The sequence below is a fragment of the Armigeres subalbatus genome, chromosome 1 (assembly GCF_024139115.2).
Source record: "Armigeres subalbatus isolate Guangzhou_Male chromosome 1, GZ_Asu_2, whole genome shotgun sequence".
Lineage (NCBI taxonomy): Eukaryota > Metazoa > Arthropoda > Insecta > Diptera > Culicidae > Armigeres > Armigeres subalbatus.
The window spans coordinates 213409621-213427361 of record NC_085139.1 but is presented as its reverse complement, the minus strand read 5'-3'; the positions used below and the strand labels follow the sequence as shown (position 1 = coordinate 213427361).

Below are 17741 nucleotides of genomic sequence, written 5' to 3'. Positions count from 1 at the left end.
TATTCCGCTGTATCTTTCATTATTTTTTTTCTTTTCGTTAACTAATTCCGCCTTTCACTGCGTATCACATATTTTCCCGGAGCACTACATAACAATATCATATCCTGGCGAAACAGATTCGGGAGATCCATGAAAACAGTGTGGTAAGGTTCATCAAGGGGCCGTACACTAATTACGTAGCAACTTTTCTGGGTTTTTCAAACCTCCCTCTCCCCCCGTAATATTTTTCCAATACAAATCATTTTTTATTTATATGCATCGCTCACTTTAATAAAGAAATAAAAAAATATATAGAGCGTAAGATAATTACTGATTAATAAGTCGAATAAAAAACTTGAAATCGAACTCGCATTGTCCTACGCTTTGAACAAACTACCAGGTACCTCCATTTCATTTTGTCACGTGACGCGAACCGTTAGTTTTCGGTCGCGTTTGTTCTGGTACTGAATCCACACCTCCACCCTCACATGGTCATGCTAATTCTAAATAATTACTAAACGTTTGAAAGGTAAACCTAAAACACTATCATTTACATTTTGAGCACCTCCACATTGGCCATACCTCTACAGGTAGATGAGCTATGAGCAACAGAAAGTGTTCATCCTTCCCGCATGTATATGTTTTCCTAAAGAGCAATAAATTGAGAATCGCTCCGCGAAGCTCGAGAGAATCCACCATGAATGAACTAACTGCGCTGGACTGGGGCCGGGAATCGTATCGAACTGAGGCCGTCGCGTAAATTGGGCCCGTGGTCCGCTCCAATGCGCGGTCAGTTTGTCAGTATCGAATGAACGGTCCCAGTGTACGGTCATAATCGATGCAGTTTAGCTACATTTAGGTTGGTTCGGTCTTACATGAAGTTTGTGAACACTTAAAACAAGCCGCCTCCAGAGGGACCGCGCCGCGTAGGACACCCAGCGAAGGAACGAGAAAGAAGACAAACAGGTCTTCGGTTGCAATATTACTTACGGTTACGGGTAGCACACCTGTTTATCTTTTTTTTGTGGAAGGTGACTTTAGTGTAGGAGAAACCTGTACGCGAGGTGAAAATGCATATTTAATCAAGGCAATTAAGAAACCTTCGAGTTTGGATTTAATAGCGGTGAAAGGGGTCCGTGATAGCGGAATATCGAAGTGAGATATTTTGGTGCGTAAAGGGAGTGTGACAACGTTCTTCACGATCGGTGGCGACAGAGAGTGCGTACTGCGCTTCAAAAATAGATCTCAAGCGGGCTGTATTCTGTACCACAGCAAGTTGAAGATCCCCGAATAGCTTGACGAGTGAGCTGAAGCGCTTACAACTGTTTAGGTGTGTGCATTGTGTGCAGCATTGAGGAGCGCGCGGAAAGGCGCAGAAGAGAGAGATACATCGCCATCAGATTCCCGTTTTGTTTTGAGAGTGGTGCGGTGGAAAAGTGTCACGCCTAGTCAGACCCAGTGGTGGCGGGAAGAGAAAGTTTCCAACAAGTGTGTTGAAGAGCGGCGGACACAATGATGACCGAAACTGTGGTAACGGTAGACCAGTCGCAGGCAGCGCCGCCTAATGCGACTCCGCACGGGCAGCCCAAACCGGACAACAGTCTGAACTGGATCAAGTTCAACTTCAGATATTTCCAATCCATTCCGGGGATATTAAAACTGGTGCAACTGGTGAGTTTCATTCTGTCACACTTTTGTTCTTTATCTAATGTGGAATTTGTCAGCTGAATAAAGTAAAAAATAGACATCATCTCTGCAAACAAAGTGATGATAAGGAGTCCCATTGATAAGATTAGCAGGTGCGTATCGGGCTGTGATTGACGACAAGAGCCGGTGACATGGGGAATTGGAGACTGATTGATCTGTCGGTCGGTCGGGTATCCGTTCACCGATCAAGTGACAGTAGCGTCAGATCATATACAATTTCAGGTGTTTGTGTTGGAATAGCGATAAAAAAATAGAAACAGACGTGACCAGACCGGAATGAGTTCATAATTTGCATACACATATATCTTTAAAGCCGTGTCATTCTTCATGCGCGAAGGCAATAAGATCGATTGTTGGGTGCACAATTTTCTTGGCGGGTAGGTATCTACACGCCGAGAGGTGTGAAGCAGGCACGCAAACAACGAAGGTGCAACGCAGAGTGACGAATGCAATCCCCCACACCCATAAAATTCTAACGATTATTTGAAATACCGAGGGAACCAACCGGAACAAATGAGTGGTTTGCTCACTTGTGTTCAAAATAGATGCATGACAAAACTGAAGTTGTTTTGTGGATACAGCAGATCAAGGGCGCTGGAAATGATCGAGCATGTAAACAGAACTATTCGGCTCCGTTTCTTCGAGTCAGAAATGGGCTACGACGAAACTCTACAATTCTGCTAGAATTGATCATATGTCGCGAAAATATAATGTATGGATAATATTTTCAATGAACAAATGAACGCTGTCATCGGATGAAAACAGAATTATTAACAGTAAACACATCAAGGTACATGAATTGAACTTTGAATCATTTCTAAAAAATATAAGGTGAATTTCTTCAAAATTAGTTTGGTACATATCTTATTCTGGGGCCCTCCTTAGCCGTGCGGTAAGACGCGCGGCTACAAAGCAAGACCATGCTGAGGGTGGCTGGGTTCGATTCCCGGTGCCGGTCTAGGCAATTTTCGGGTTGGAAATTGTCTCGTCTTCCCTGGGCATAAGTGTATCATCGTGTTAGCCTCATGATATACGAATGCAAAAATGGTAACTTGGCTTAGAAACCTCGCAGTTAATAACTGTGGAGGTGCTTAATAAACACTAAGCTGCGAGGCGGCTCTGTCCCAGTGTGGGGATATAATGCCAATAAGAAGAAGAAGAAGAAGAAGAAGAAGAAGACATATCTTATTCTGTAAATCAAATAGGGTATCCATTAGACCTATTCAATACTAAATTTTCAAAACGACTTATCTGCTTTTGTGAACAAAGATTCAATTGTCGATTTGACGAACCTGATAGCATCCCACGCAAATCAACACAATCAACAGTTAGCCAAAGGATTCATCTACGTATTGATGGTGTTGGTTTGCATGGTAGTGCTATCTGATTCGACAAATCGACGTTTACAAAAGCAGATAAGTCGTTAGAAAAATTTGAAATTGTACTCATGTTTTCAAAAAGTATTTTAAAAAATCAACCGGTCAGCCCAGAATCACAATTCTTATGCTAAAATAAGCCTTCTGTCAAATTTTCAGCTAGTTCGGATAAAATTTCGAGGTGGCTCAAGTCGTTTTAGTATTTTTGGGCTATTTTCAATGTGGAATCAAAATCATCGCAACAACCTCTAAATGGAAGCTTTTGGTGTGCTCTACAAGTCTAGTGAACATTGCGATTCGTTCCGTTCACGTTTTGACCATTATCAAGTGTTTTTAGAGCTTTTAAGTGCATAAAAACTGTTTCCTCTAAAAGTCGTTGTTCAACAAAACTCATAAATTAATTACAAATTATTGTTAGTTTATTATATTATTATTCTTCAGTTTTTTCTGGACAATCGAGTGATATAATTGCCAATGTGCGATTTTCCATTAAATTCTTAAAAATCAGAAGCTGAACATTTGTCATTAATTTACATGTCTGGATTTCTTTAAACAAGTTGTTCGAACAAAGAAGCTTATCAAAATGATCAAACACAGCTACCTTCACGTCTCCGAGTCCGAGAAAGGTAGCCGAAGCCTATTAGGGAAATGTTAGCGAGTCTTGTAATACATGTCTCTTGTCCATCAATTTTTGAAAGTTGCTGATATTAAACTGTAATTGTCCACCCTTCTTTTTCGCTGCCGTAATCCCTTAACAATGTCTTCCTCTTGTTATCTACCCCCATTCGTATGTCATCCTCTCGTTTCTGTCATTTCCATACATGTGAGCAGGTGAGCATCATTGTAATCAATTGAGCACTCTATATTTTTTTCCTTTCCTACTGTATTATTGTATTCCCTAACCTTCACCAAACCGCAAGTCTTTTGATTCCCTAAGACCAACAATATTGTGTAAGTATCGTCAAACATGTATTGCAAACATGATTCCGCCTCCGTAACACAAACATTCAAAATATTTCGCAATTTTTACTGGAAATTCTTTATAATTTCCAAGGGGAATTCTTCAGATTTTTTAGTTGGAATTCTTCGGAATCTCCGCACGTTAACCAAAGGATTTTGCAGTATTTTTTAGTAATTTGCACAATTTTTTTTTAGAACATCTCTCGAATTTCCATGAGAACTTCTTCAGAATATGTAATTAAACTTCCAAGAAGCAGGATGAACAAATTATCGACGAATGTAAGTGAAAATAAGTAGGCAACCGATTATGTTAATTTCAACAGGTACGAGACGAGCCAGCCTTCGGCTGAAAACGAGATATATGTGTAAAAAAAAACTTCGACAGGTCCTACGGCACAACACAAGAAGATCATTTCAAAATGCTTATACCCAACCTTCTTTTTACTACACTTATTGAGAGATGTGTTTGTATTCAATGAAAAATCTATTTGCTTATTAGGAAATGCAACATGCTCGTAGAGACCACTTGATCCAAATTATTTAAATGCATGTTACAATCTGGGCTTTTCAAGTATTTAAGAGCAGGCCTTAAGATCAATACGCGTTACGAAGGATCTATTTGCCCCATTTAGAATTCAAAAATAATCTTAGAGATCATTTCAACCAAATTGATTTCAGGGAATTCTTGATTAAAGTTGGAAGCAACAATAGTTAAGGTCACTCCTGACGGAATCCAAGTTTCAAAGTGCTCGCGTTTTCGGAGGCACACCACTCGATACGGAGGTGGCGCACAACTGCCATTTTTGTTGATTTAGCTTTGCTGCGTGCATGCGTGAAATAATAAAATGACAGTTGTGCGTTGCTTCCGTATCGAGTGGTGTGCCTCCGAAAACGCGAGCACTTTGAAACTTGGATTCCGTCAGGAGTTGTTGATTTGCTTTGGAATTCTTCCGGAATCGTTCGAAGTTTTGGTTCGGAATCGTTTGGAGATTTGCTTCGGATTTCTTGAGGATTTATTTCAGAATACTTCGACGAATTGCTTCGGAATCATTCGACGATTCGCTTCGGAATACATCGACGGTTTGCTTCGGAATTCCTATAAGATTTAGTTCGGACTCCCTCGACTATTTACTTCGGAATCCCTTGACGAATCGCCTCGAAATCCTTTGGAATCGAAATCCCTCCCGACGATTTGCTTCGGGATTCCTCGACAGGTTGCTTTGGAATCCTCCCACAATTTGTTTTTACATCCCTGGAACATTGCCTATGAAATCCTCGAAATATTCACGTTAAAATAATGACGGATTTCTGACGGAATCTCTAGAACATTCCCATTGTAAATCCCGTTGGAATTCCCGAAATATTCCCGTCGGAATGATGATGATGATGGTCCCACCACATACCTCTACAAAGGTTTGAACAAGACGATTTATCTTTTAAGATAATTAATAATGATCAATTTTAATCAGATTTATCAAATAATAAACGATCCGATTATTTCCACAGATATAAATAACGTTAACATATAACGTCGCTATACAGCAAAAAACATAAGTTAGTAAAAAGAAACAGTTGAATTCCACCACAGAGTCCGATTAAGATACAAAACTTGTGATACCTCTCGCATGATGCCAAAAGTTTCGTCAAGAAGCGCGTACTCAAACTATTCTTGCTAGTACCAAGTTGGTACTTGGTTGGTCAGAAGTTGGAGGTTCCCTTCGGACTGCTTGGAGGATGGTCCCTTTAATATCGAGATGTGGATGTCCATTTAATACTTCCATGGCAATGTATACAGATAAAGAATATTATGCCAAATTTTCAGGAAGATTGCAGGTTTTATTAATTTATTAGATTTTTTGTATTTCTCCATGTAAAACAAGTTTGAAAAATTCAACGGCGTATTACTCAAGTTGAAGAAAACTGACATGGGACGCTTATGCGAATAGATCAAATAGAGCATGAACCATTTTCGGGATGCTGGTCGATTACCTCGTTGTTTCGTTCACTGCTGCACCACTGCTGCATCATCAGATTTTTTTGGGATATCGTGTGTGATTGAATCCACATCCATTTTTTCCCCGTCAACTTGGCTCCTCCTTGTACTCTATTTCAGTAAATGAAGGTCATTTTATCGGTGAACAATAACTGAGCATCTGAAATGACTAATGTTGTCCGGTCGTTTCTCTATTACCATCCAACTAGCGTTTTTCGATGAACCTCGAAGGAAACCTCGTTGGAGATGTACGGCCAGCTTCCACCAAACGTTCGATCTTTTCGTTCCGCAACACCGATTTGTATAGAAGACTTATCTGCTGTATACTGTGGAACAATTTCATTATCCTTCCAAAATTGACCCACAACGTGAGGAGAGGATGACAACAGGATTCCATCCAAAATGGTTGCCATGTAACGTACTTCTCGATCACTTCCGCAGCTTTCTATTCTCGTTTTAAGAAATACACCGTCGTGTAGAGGCTCATGTCATCGATCAATCCGGCGTTACGGTATTTATGGGACCGTACTTATGTACTATGTCCAGGATCATCGTCGACTACCGTTCCATTTTCCGAGGGAAAAGTTTCCGATTGCACGGATATTGTAGCAATATTGTAGCAGGTCTGGAAAATGTTACACTTCCGGCTAGATTATGTTCTTGGCTAATTTTAACGGGTAGCCAGCTGGATTGCGTCCGGGTCAAGGTGCCCTACCTTGGATGCCAAGAATGAGCGCAGTGTTGCGTGTGGTGCAAATGGATGGAGGTATTGTCGGATGCAAATTTTCATTTGATAAAGTCCACCTTTTTCTTTTCAACTGCTAATACAACTGCTGAATGACGCTGCCGCGGGTTTTCTCAAATGTGACTTTCGCTCCAACGTTGACGAGGATCTCAACGGTTTTATTTCGAATCCAGGACATGCTATGCGTTGCTGAAGATGATGCGTCCGCAAGTGCAACATGTGCACTGCACAGATGGCAATTCAGTTCTGAGCATTCAAAATCTCGATTGATATTTTGTCATTCCAATCCAAACATATAGGGGAAAATACCTATTCTTGGCAGTCTAAGACATTCGCCAAATTGAATGATAAAAATAATGAATAATTACACTAAAACACAGGTCCAGTTTAACTGGTATACATTTGTATGCTCTTTCTTTGATGGTTGGTGTTCACTAAATATAACAGCTTTTACCACAAACTCAGTAAATTTATTATTAAGTAACAGGTTAACGTTTCTTCTGTTGGCATAGCAATTTCTATTGCTCCCTTTGGCAACTAGACATGGAAGTAGAAAACTGGTAATGTATTGGTGCCAAATGCTGGTTGTTTATATCCTCGAGTAGTAAAATTCATTCATATTAATCGGCCGCACGCTCAACTCGCTTCACTCAATTTTGGAACAAACTTTATTGTTTATCAAAACTGGTTTAAAGCAAAACATGAATTTGTAGCTTTGGCATCAATTTTATGTCATGTAGACAGATTGGCAAAAGCATTTAAACACATTGTAAAACAAATTTAACCCTTATGCGGCCAACAAAAAACAGACGTGAATGGCAGATAGGGTACCCGTGTACCTAGATATTGACCGTTTCATAACTTTTACCATTTTCAACCTATTTGAATAATGTTGGCCATTTTAGAGAAGGGAACTTATATGCTTTTTGTTCGCTGCCAAGATTTACATTTTTGTCTTTTGTAATGCCTTAGAGTCTTAGAGTTTTGTAATGCCAAAAGTATATCAACAACATCTTTGCGGTCCTTACATGATATGTTTGTTTCATCAAAAAAAATCATGGTGGTTGTGTACTAGACACGACCGCTCGACATAACTACGTAAAACCAAATCTATACACATAAGAATGAATTTTTGTCTGTCTGCCCTTATAGACTAGGAAACGGCATGAACATTTGTATGTAGAGGTTTTTGGAAACGATGAAGATTCTCATGATGGTATTATGCCCCTACTCTTCTGGAAGGGGGACTCCCGTACAAATGAAGTACAAATTTCTGCTTTAATCGAAAATTAATCTAAAAGATGGAATCCAAATTTGCGAATTTTGAATATTTAACCGTCTTTTAAATAATGTAACAAATATAAAATTAATCAGTTTTAGGTGAAACGAAGCTCGTCGGTTCTGGTAGTAAAGTATATTAACAATATATTCCACCTCGTGAGTCTTCATATGTTGAATAATGGGCAGCACTGTCCTATCCAGCCGCTGGAGCCACCCCATTCTTACACTATACGTTTCACAGTTGAATAATAAATAATAGGGGAACTGGGGGTAGGACGCCCACGTTAAGGAAAATGCCATTTTTATCAATGAAAACCACCATTTCAGCCAGTTTTCATCAGCGCATACTAAAGAACAGCATATCTGCGACTGACTACCGATGACAGATATCTAATTGTACATTTTATTGCACAGAAATTTGATTTTTAAAAAGCACCCGAAAAATATTGATTTTGAAACCATGCGGGGTGAGATGCGCCAGTGGATGGGTTAAAACGCGCATGTGTTTATCGTACTGATTTTCATTTTAATTGCCTACATTAAGGCAATTAACCGAATGTTTCAGCTGTTTCGGTCATACGAAATGAGCATGGGCGTACTGCCCCACACCGACCTCAGAAGTTTGAAGGCCCATCAAATCGTTTTAAGACCAATTTTGACGACGATTTCGTGTGGAACATAAAGAACACGAGTAAGCAGCATGGCTCATGGCTCAATTTTCAATTTACCAATGAATAACAGCGATAGAAAGACTAAATTTCACCGAGCTAGAATTGCATCAAAACACGCAAAAATCATTTTTTCGAGTTTTTCATGTGTAACTAGAGAAAAATCATGAAATATATGTATCCAATGGCAATATTTTTCATTGATTCATCGTATAGACTATTTAAAATAATCACAATGGGGATATTTAACCTTATTCAGGGGTGGCGCGTTTTAACCCCTATGGGCGTGTTACCCCCACTTCCCCTACCCTAAAAGTAGGCCATTATTTATGGATGAAATGCGCTATGTAGGAACGGGAATGGTTATGATTTTTTTATGAGCTTGGAAAGTATTGAAGTTGCAAAAGGAAAACGGTCCTGTCAGCCACATAAGAGTAAAAATACTACGGTGTTGCTATCACTTTTGATATAATTCATGGTCTGCGTAAAAATCTGAATAGAAGCATTTGTATTTTAACACTTTTTTTAAATAAATGCCATTGCCGAATTTTTTGTTCGTATTTTTCCTAAAATCAAATCACAAAGAATTGTGCGTGGTATCTTTTTAGCGTGTGTTTGATATGCTCACAAACACATTCTCCCGCTCTATTCCGAAGTATGCTGCTGCCAAAGAAAACGAACAGTCCCGATTTAATTTAGTGAAACATAGAGCAAATATTGCATAAATTTGCTCTTTGTGGTGATAATCAAGTGGTGATAAAGTGTAAAAAGTAGTTTACGTACCTAATTTGTCGTGTCATACGCAATAAAGAGGAGAAACAGGCGATCCAAAAAAGTAAGTAACAGTTTGCTTTTCGTGCGCTGCTTTCTTTGGCAATGCAATAATGGCAAGGATTTCGTAGGTGCAAATTTGTTTCGGTGATTAACACATCAAATCTTGTTACTTCTACACAAAAAACTTATTTAAATGAAAGCTTAGACTTGAAATTGTGTGATTGAACCAAAATTATGTTCATAAATAGTGTATGTTTGCTGGAAAACGCAAATATTGTTGAGGGTGCCAACAACTGTCGCACCCTGCCAATGCTATATTCTACCCTATTTGGATTATGTGCATTTGAAATATGTTTTGTATCAATATGACCATTAGATACAGAATCCGAAAATATGCACTGTTATTTAAAGGCAGCACGCAATGTGCACGTAATTTAAAGGCAACCAAATGCTGCAATGTAGGCGCGTTATATTTTACTCTACGATACCGAATCGACCCACCGTCCTAGAATGTCGAGCAGATATTGATAAAAGTTTGCATAATAATAACTGACGAAGTACATCGTTTTTACAGTAAAATAACAAGTGACCGGAACCGACACTCTTGATGTCTGTTTAGTTGTCGACAGCCGAAGTAATGGTTTGACTCTGATGATTACACTTGTGCTTTGCTTCAATAAGTCGATGAATGTTGGATTGAATACATATTCGAGGTCGCACCGGAGTCGACTATCAAATCCGAATGCTCAACAACTTCTGGATGTTCTGGGATATTTTGAGCCCGAACGGTGAGGTCTTCGAAGTTCCTTTGCAAAACATATTCGAAAATCTTTCAGGCTTTCCTTTGGAAATTTCTTCAAGAATTCATTCTGAAATTTCTCCAGGAATTTCTTCTGAAAATTCTTAAGAAACTCGTCCCAACAAACAACCCTTTCGGTCAAATGACCCTTTCGGCCAAACGACCCTTTCGGTCAAATGAATTTCGACCTAATGGTCTGTTCGGCCAAATGGTATAGTCAGCCAAACAACTTTCGGCCTTGTGGCATTCGGTCAAATGGCTTTCGGCCGAATGGGTTTCGGCCAAATTACCCTGGCCCTCATTTCTTCATGACATTTTCCAAGGAGCGCTTGAAGTAGTTTCCGAAGGATTCTTAAAAGATTTTCTGAATGTATTTTTGAAGAAATTCCAAAGTGAAATTTCAAAGGAGTTTCAAGAATTTCTTTCTACAGTTTTGGAAGGGATTTCTAAAGGAATTACTGGAAGATTTTTTTTTGAATATCCTGAAATAATTGCCATTACTTAACAAAAAAATTACTTAACAAAACTTCGTATTGGAAATTGTCTCGGTTTCCCTAGGCATAAAAGTATCATCGTGTTAGCCTCATGGTATACGAATGTAAAAATGGTGCCATGGCTTAGAGACCTCGTAGTTAATAACTGTGGAGATACTGAATGAACATTAAGCTGCGAGCTGGCAATGTCCCAGTGGGGGATGTCATGCCAATAAGAAGAAGAAGAAGAAGAACCTTCGGAAATTCCTTTAGGAGAAATCCTTCCGAAGTTTCTTTAGGAATACATTTGGAAATTCCTTCAGTATTTTTTCAGATCTCCAAGAATTCTTTCCAAGAAGTTTCTTCTTATAGAAACTCCTTCGGTTATTCCTCTAGATTTTAGAGTTTTAGAAACTCTTCTAGAAATTCCTTTAGACCTTTGGAGATTAATTTTGAAATTCTTACGGAATTTCCTTTGAGCATTCTTTCGGGAATCTCTTAGAAAATCCATTAGAAATTCCTCTAGGAATCCTTCGGAAATTTAATTTGGAAATTCTTTTGGGAATTGTTTTGGAAAACTTCTACGAAAACTTCTTTCCTATTTCATTCTTCCATAATTTTCGGGAAAATTTATTTCAACAAAATTTCCGGAATAATTCCTGCATGAATTTTGAAAGGAACATTACATTGTTTTACTAAAGGAATTTCTGAAGAAAAAGGTCTATCGGGAGGTTTTACGAAAGAAGCGCTGTAGGAATATTCAAATCAAGTACTTGGGGAATTAATAGTGGAGGAGTTCCCGAAAGAATTTCTGGAGGATTTTCTGGAGAAATTTTGGAAGAAAGTCATGCAGGAATTTCTGAATGTATTCTTAAAGGAATTTCCGGAGAACCGCTTGAATAGATTTTCGAAAATATTTTCTTAACGAATTTCTAAAGGAATACCCTGAAGAACTATTAAAAGAATCCACCGTCGTGCGGGGCTTCTTTTGATTACGGGGGCTACTTTGGATTTTTAATTTTCTGAAAAAAATGAACGAAATATATACAAAATTTGAAACAGAAAGTTGCCATCCAACTATCAACAAGACACCTGAATGGTGATAATGGAAATTTGATAGTAATTTACGTTATAATTCTTGTTTCAAAATGTCCAAAGTAGCCCCCGATTTGTCAAAAGAAGCCCCGCACGACGGCACGTTGAAATTTCTTACGGAATTTTCATATTAACTTCTATATTACTACACGAATTCATTTGGAAGTTACTTCAGGAATTCCTGCTAGAATTCCATCAGAGACATCTGAAGGAATTCCCCAAAACGAAACCTTGTTTTGAATTTGTAATTAAGACTTCATGCCAAAAATAAAATCCCAAAAGTATCCGGATTGCAGTCGACCCATTATCATACTTCTTCTCCTTGAGAATTCTTTGAGAATTTATTTCAGGAGCTCGGAAATTTCTCCAGAAATTTCTTAGAGTATTCATCCAGGAGATATTTCATGAGTGTATCCCCGAAGTTCGTTCGGAAAATCACCCAGATATTTTTTCGTAAAAAGATATCCCCAGTAATTAATTCGATTAGTCATCCAGAAGTCCTTTCAGGCATATCTATCTTCAAAAATTCCTCCAGGAAATCCAACGTAAATTTCTCTAAGTAACCATAGGAAATTCCTTTAGTGAATCGTTACAAAATTCCTCAAGGAACATCCTCAAAAATCCTCAAATAAACCTTCAGAAATATCTTTCGAAAATTTCTTCCAAAATTCGTCTAAAAATTATTTTAGAAAATCCTCCGGAATTTCCATCAGTAATTCCTTCAACAATACGTTCAGAAATACTTTCTGGTATTCTATTCCCTCAGCTCCCGTAACTTCGCCGTAATTCCTATCAATAATTACCCAACAAATTCCTGAAGGAATTTCCAAAATAACTGGAATTTCTTGATTTTGTTTGTACATTCCTCCAAGAATTCCTTCGGAATTTCCTCCAGGGATTCTTTCCGCAAATTCCCAGGAAACTACTTCGGAGAGCATGAGCATGAGCATTATGGCTGTACAATTCGTAGTTGCTACACTCCGTGATTGGACAAGAACTCGCAAAATAGTACAGAGAACCAAATGAATGGATTAGCTACCCATTCTCAATGTAGGGTGGCTCGAATATTTTCGATCAATAACGGCGCCGGTGCCACGTCCTTACGGACATATATGAAGGAAAGTACGACTCTCGTTGCCACTTAAGACCGAGTATACCTCTGCATCTCCATGATTGTTTTGAGATAGGACATTGTTTTAGTTACAGAAGATAATTTATCGGGATTTACTTCTGTAAGTGATGTGATCTATGGTATGGAATATAATTATGTGCATTTAAAATATTCTACTCACGTTCCTTTCTACCGAACCGGCGTGCTAAAGCGCGTACCGTGATAAAACGCGTACCTTTTGATTTATTTACCGACGGCACAAAGCAGAACAAATTATTTCTAATGATCGTGCGATGGTTCTGCATACTTCACGAAAACACGCACTCACTTGCTCACTCGAACGAAGCAGAACAAATATTTATCTCTATGATCACACGATCGTTCTGCGTGCTGGACGAAGCACGTTCGGATGTAAACTAGACCTCCACTTGCTGATTAATTCACTCACCCGCACAAAGCAAAACGAACATTTATTTTAAAGATCAATCGATCGTCCGAAACACGTCCGATCTCGCCACAATTACCTTTTTCACTCTCGCAAGAATTTTCTTCGGAGATAGTTACAGATTTTTTTTTGGAAATGCATCAAATCCTTCAAAAATTCAAAGAAGGTATTCTAGGAATTCCTTCAGAACTTCCGTAAGGAATTCCTTCAAACATTCCTATAGGGAACTCTTAAAAAATCTTTAAGGAACACTAACGTCTTGAGAACTTTGGAAATTTGGTCGGAATTCCTAAGGGACGTACACTAATTACGTAAGCACTTAGAGGTGTATGTAGAAAATCTTACAATGGGGAGTAATTTTCGAATCATTTTCCACAGGCTTACGTAATTAGTGTACGACCCCCTACGGAAAATTATTCGAAAATACCTTACGGAAATTGAATCAGAGAAACCTTCCGAAATTTCTTTAGAAGAATTCCTAAGAAATTCTTCCAATAATTCCTTCAGAACTTCATCCAGGAATACTTTCGATTTTTTTAGGAATCGCTTCGGACATTCCTCCGGAAATTTAGTTAGATATTCCTGAGACCGTCGGATATTCCTTTAAGATTTGTTTCTGGAATCACTTCAAAAATTCTTTTGGGAGTCATTCGGAAACTACTTTAAGAGTTCTTTCCGAAATTTTATCTGGAAATATCTTTGAAATTTCTGTTAGAAACTTTCCGTTACTATTTCCTATCTCATTATTAAATAAATTTTTCGAATTTCAGTAATTTCGAAAGAAAACTCGTATGGTTTTACTAAATTATTTCCGCATTTCCGATTTTTTGGATGAAGTTTCTAAGGGATTTTTGGAGGAATTTACAAAGTTCTTTCCAGAGAATTTTCCGAAGGAATCTCTGGACAAATGTCAAAAGGAATTCGTGGCGTAATTTTCTAATTTATACCTAGGGCTGCAAAATGGTGGGTTGACGTCAATAAAGGAGCGCCTTCCTCTGGTCCCAACAAGTCCCTATCTCACGCTTCCACGGGTCGATGACGAGTTGTCCTTCTGACATCAGCTTGAGTGAAAAGGTACGCCTCGAGCGTCTGTTCACCAGGAGGTGCGGCTCAAACAGCGCCAGCGTCTGCCTGGTACCCAGCGGCTGATTAACGAAATGCTGTATCGTGTCAACTATACCTAAGGTGGCAGCCCCATCATCGCGATGTAGGTAACGCGACCCCGGCAAGATAGCTTACTGAAGCCTCTCAAATACCACGAAAAATGGAGATAGTAGAAAAAGAGAACGTTATTTTTGGCAACCAAACCGGCAACGAAATAAGGACTATGATTGGAAACTCGGTACCTGGAATGTGCAGAAGATTGGAGTGAACGTGGCTGCTATTCAAGAAGTCCGATGGCCTAGATCCATGACCAACACTGCATTCAAGTATAACATCTATTACAGCGGCAGTGGAAAAGCAGAGCATGAAGTTGGTTTCGTAGTGATGGGCAAGCAGATGAAGCGAGTGTTGCGGTGGAAACCCATTAGCGAACGAATCTGTGTGTTGAGGATACGGGGCAAATTCTTCAATAACAGTCTAATCAACGTTTACGCCCCGACAAACGATAAATCCGACGACGGGAAGGACACGTTTTATGAATGTCTTCATAAAGCCTATGGAGAGTGCCCAAAGCATGACGTGAAAATTGTTATCGGAGACGCTAACGCTCAGGTCGGTAGAGTAGACTTTTTCCGTCCCATAATCGGTAGGGAGAGCCTTCACTCCGCTACCAATGACAACGGCCTACGGCTAGTAAATTTTGCTGCAGCCAGAGGGATGGCCATCAGAGCACCTACTTTGCACGAAAGAACATCCGAAAGCACACCTGGAGACACCCAAATGGTGAAACTTGCAACCAGATAGACCATGTTCTGGTGGATGGGCGCCATTTCTCGGATGTTATCGATGTGCGGACATTCAGAGGTCCGATCATTGACTCTGATCACTACCTCGTTGTCAGTAAAATTCGATCACGGTTGTCAACTGTATCGAACGAAAGATCACAGCGAACGATGCGTTACAAGATCCAGCGATTGTCGGCGGAAGGAGTATCGTCTGAGTACCGCCAGAAGCTCGACGAACGGATAAGTGCAATCAACGTTAGCAACAACATCAACGATCTATGGGAATCGATAGGTACTGCACAGAGGCGACCCAGGACGGGTTGGTTCGATGTGGAGTGTCAGAGAGTGACAGACGAGAAGAACGTTGCCAGAAGCCGGATGTTGGTGTCGGGTACCCGATCGAATAGAGATCGGTACAAGGAAGCAAGGGCAGCCGAAAAACGAACCCACCGCAGGAAAAAAAAGAGTTCGAAGAACAAGTTATTAGTGAGGCGCAGGAAAAAATAGAGCAGAACGATATGCGGAGGTTGTATGAGTCTGTCAATGGCATGCGGAGAAAGACAGCGCCATCTCCCGTCATGTGCTGATAGATAAAACTGAAGTGGCTGCCAGGTGGAAGCAACACTTCGAGACTTTGTTGAATGGAGGAAGTGACGGTGCATCGGTGAGCAGAATAAATATTAGCGACGATGGACAAGCTGTGGAGTCGCCTACACTAGATGAGGTTAAAAAGCTGTTAAAGAGCTGAAAAACAATAAGGCTGCGGGAAGGACCAGCTCCCGGCTGAACTTCTCAAACATGGCAGTGAGCAGCTTTATGAAGTTCTGCACCATATTATGTCGAAAATATGGGAAGACGAGGAAATGCCTGCTAGCTGGTTGGACGGTCTCATTTGCCCTCTCTTTAAGAAAGGGCACAGACTGGAGTGCGCCAATTACCGAGGAATAACCCTCCTTAATTCGGCGTACAAAATTATGTCCCGTATTCTGTTCAACAGATTGAGACCGCTTGAAGAGTCCTTCGTCGGCGAATACCAAGCAGGTTTTCGTGAGGGCCGATCAACGACGGATCAAATGTTTACCCTGAGACAAATCCTTGATAAATTCCGGGAGTACAACTTGCAGACACATCATCTGTTTATTGATTTCAAGGCGGCGTACGATTCAGTGAAACGGAATGAATTATGGCAAATTATGCTTGAACATGGTTTTCTGGCGAAACTGATACGGTTGATTCGTATAACGTTGGACGGAATCGAAATCAAGTGTAAGGGTTGCGGATGAAATATCGACGTCATTTGTTACCTTAGATGGATTAAAGCAGGGTGATGCACTCTCGAATCTACTGTTCAATATAGCGCTCGAGGGAACGATTAGGAGAGCTGGTGTGCAAAAAAGCGGTACCATTATCACAAAATCACATATGTTCCTGGGATTTGCGGACGATATCGATATTATCGGAATTGATCGCCGTGCCGTGGAAGAGGCTTTTGGGCCTTTTAAAACTCGCGCTATATACTACTCTGATTCTTCCGGTGGCTTTATACGGCCATGAGACATGGACATTAAAGGAGGCTGATCGGAGAGCTCTCGGAGTATTTGAGCGTAAGGAACTGCGGACAATACTCGGCGGTAAACAGGAGAACGGTATCTGGCGGCGTCGCATGAATCACGAATTGTACCAGGTGTATAAAGGGCTGGATATTATTAAGCTTATACAACACGGCAGACTACGGTGGGCTGGTCACGTTGTTCGTATGCCGGAAGAACGTCAAGCGAAGATAATATTTAGTAGAGAACCCGGAAGAGGCCGCTGGCTTCGTGGAAGGCCGCGTACACGATGGATTTTTGCAGTTGAAGAGGATTTGAGGGCGCTCAATGTTCAGGGCGACTGGAAGCGATTGGCCCAGGATCGAGTCCAGTGGAGAAGGATACTCCATTCGGCGTAGGTTCATCGAAGAGCTGTAGCCCATCAAGTATCAAGTAAGTACCTGGAATTAATTTCTGAAGGAGTTCTAAGTAAAATCTGAAGCATTTCTTAAATAGGTATCGAAGAAATTCCTACAGCAATTTCCGAAAAAAAAATCCTAAAAGAATTTCAAAAGAACTTTCTAATGAAATTTCGGATGAATTCCTCCTAAAGTATTTGTTGAAGGAATTTCTAAAATAATTTCAACACTTCCTGAAGGAATGCGAAGGATTTTCCTTAGGTATTTTCGAATAAATTTTAATGGAATTTCTAAAGGATTTTCTAGAATTTTTTTTGAAGAAATTCCTAAAAGAAATCATTAAAGATATTTTCGATATTTTCTTCAGATTTCCTTTTTTTTAATTTTCAAAGGAATTTCTGGATTTTCACGGAAGTACCTAATTTCCGGGGATTATCTGTGAAAATTTTGTCCAAGAATTGAGGGAAGAACTCATGCTGGAAAAGTCCTGGTGGTATT

At 39.8% G+C, this 17741-nt stretch overlaps 1 protein-coding gene across 1 annotated transcript in view; it reads left to right on the top strand.

The window, feature by feature from the left end:
• Window positions 1-774: 774 nt before the first annotated feature.
• LOC134205753 (CKLF-like MARVEL transmembrane domain-containing protein 4) overlaps window positions 775-17741 on the top strand; it is a 73735-nt gene continuing 56768 nt past the window's right edge. Inside the window, exon 1 of the mRNA XM_062681318.1 lies at window positions 775-1650. Coding sequence (XP_062537302.1) covers window positions 1492-1650 — 159 coding nt within the window. The 5' untranslated portion in view covers window positions 775-1491. The remainder of the gene's footprint in view (window positions 1651-17741) is intronic.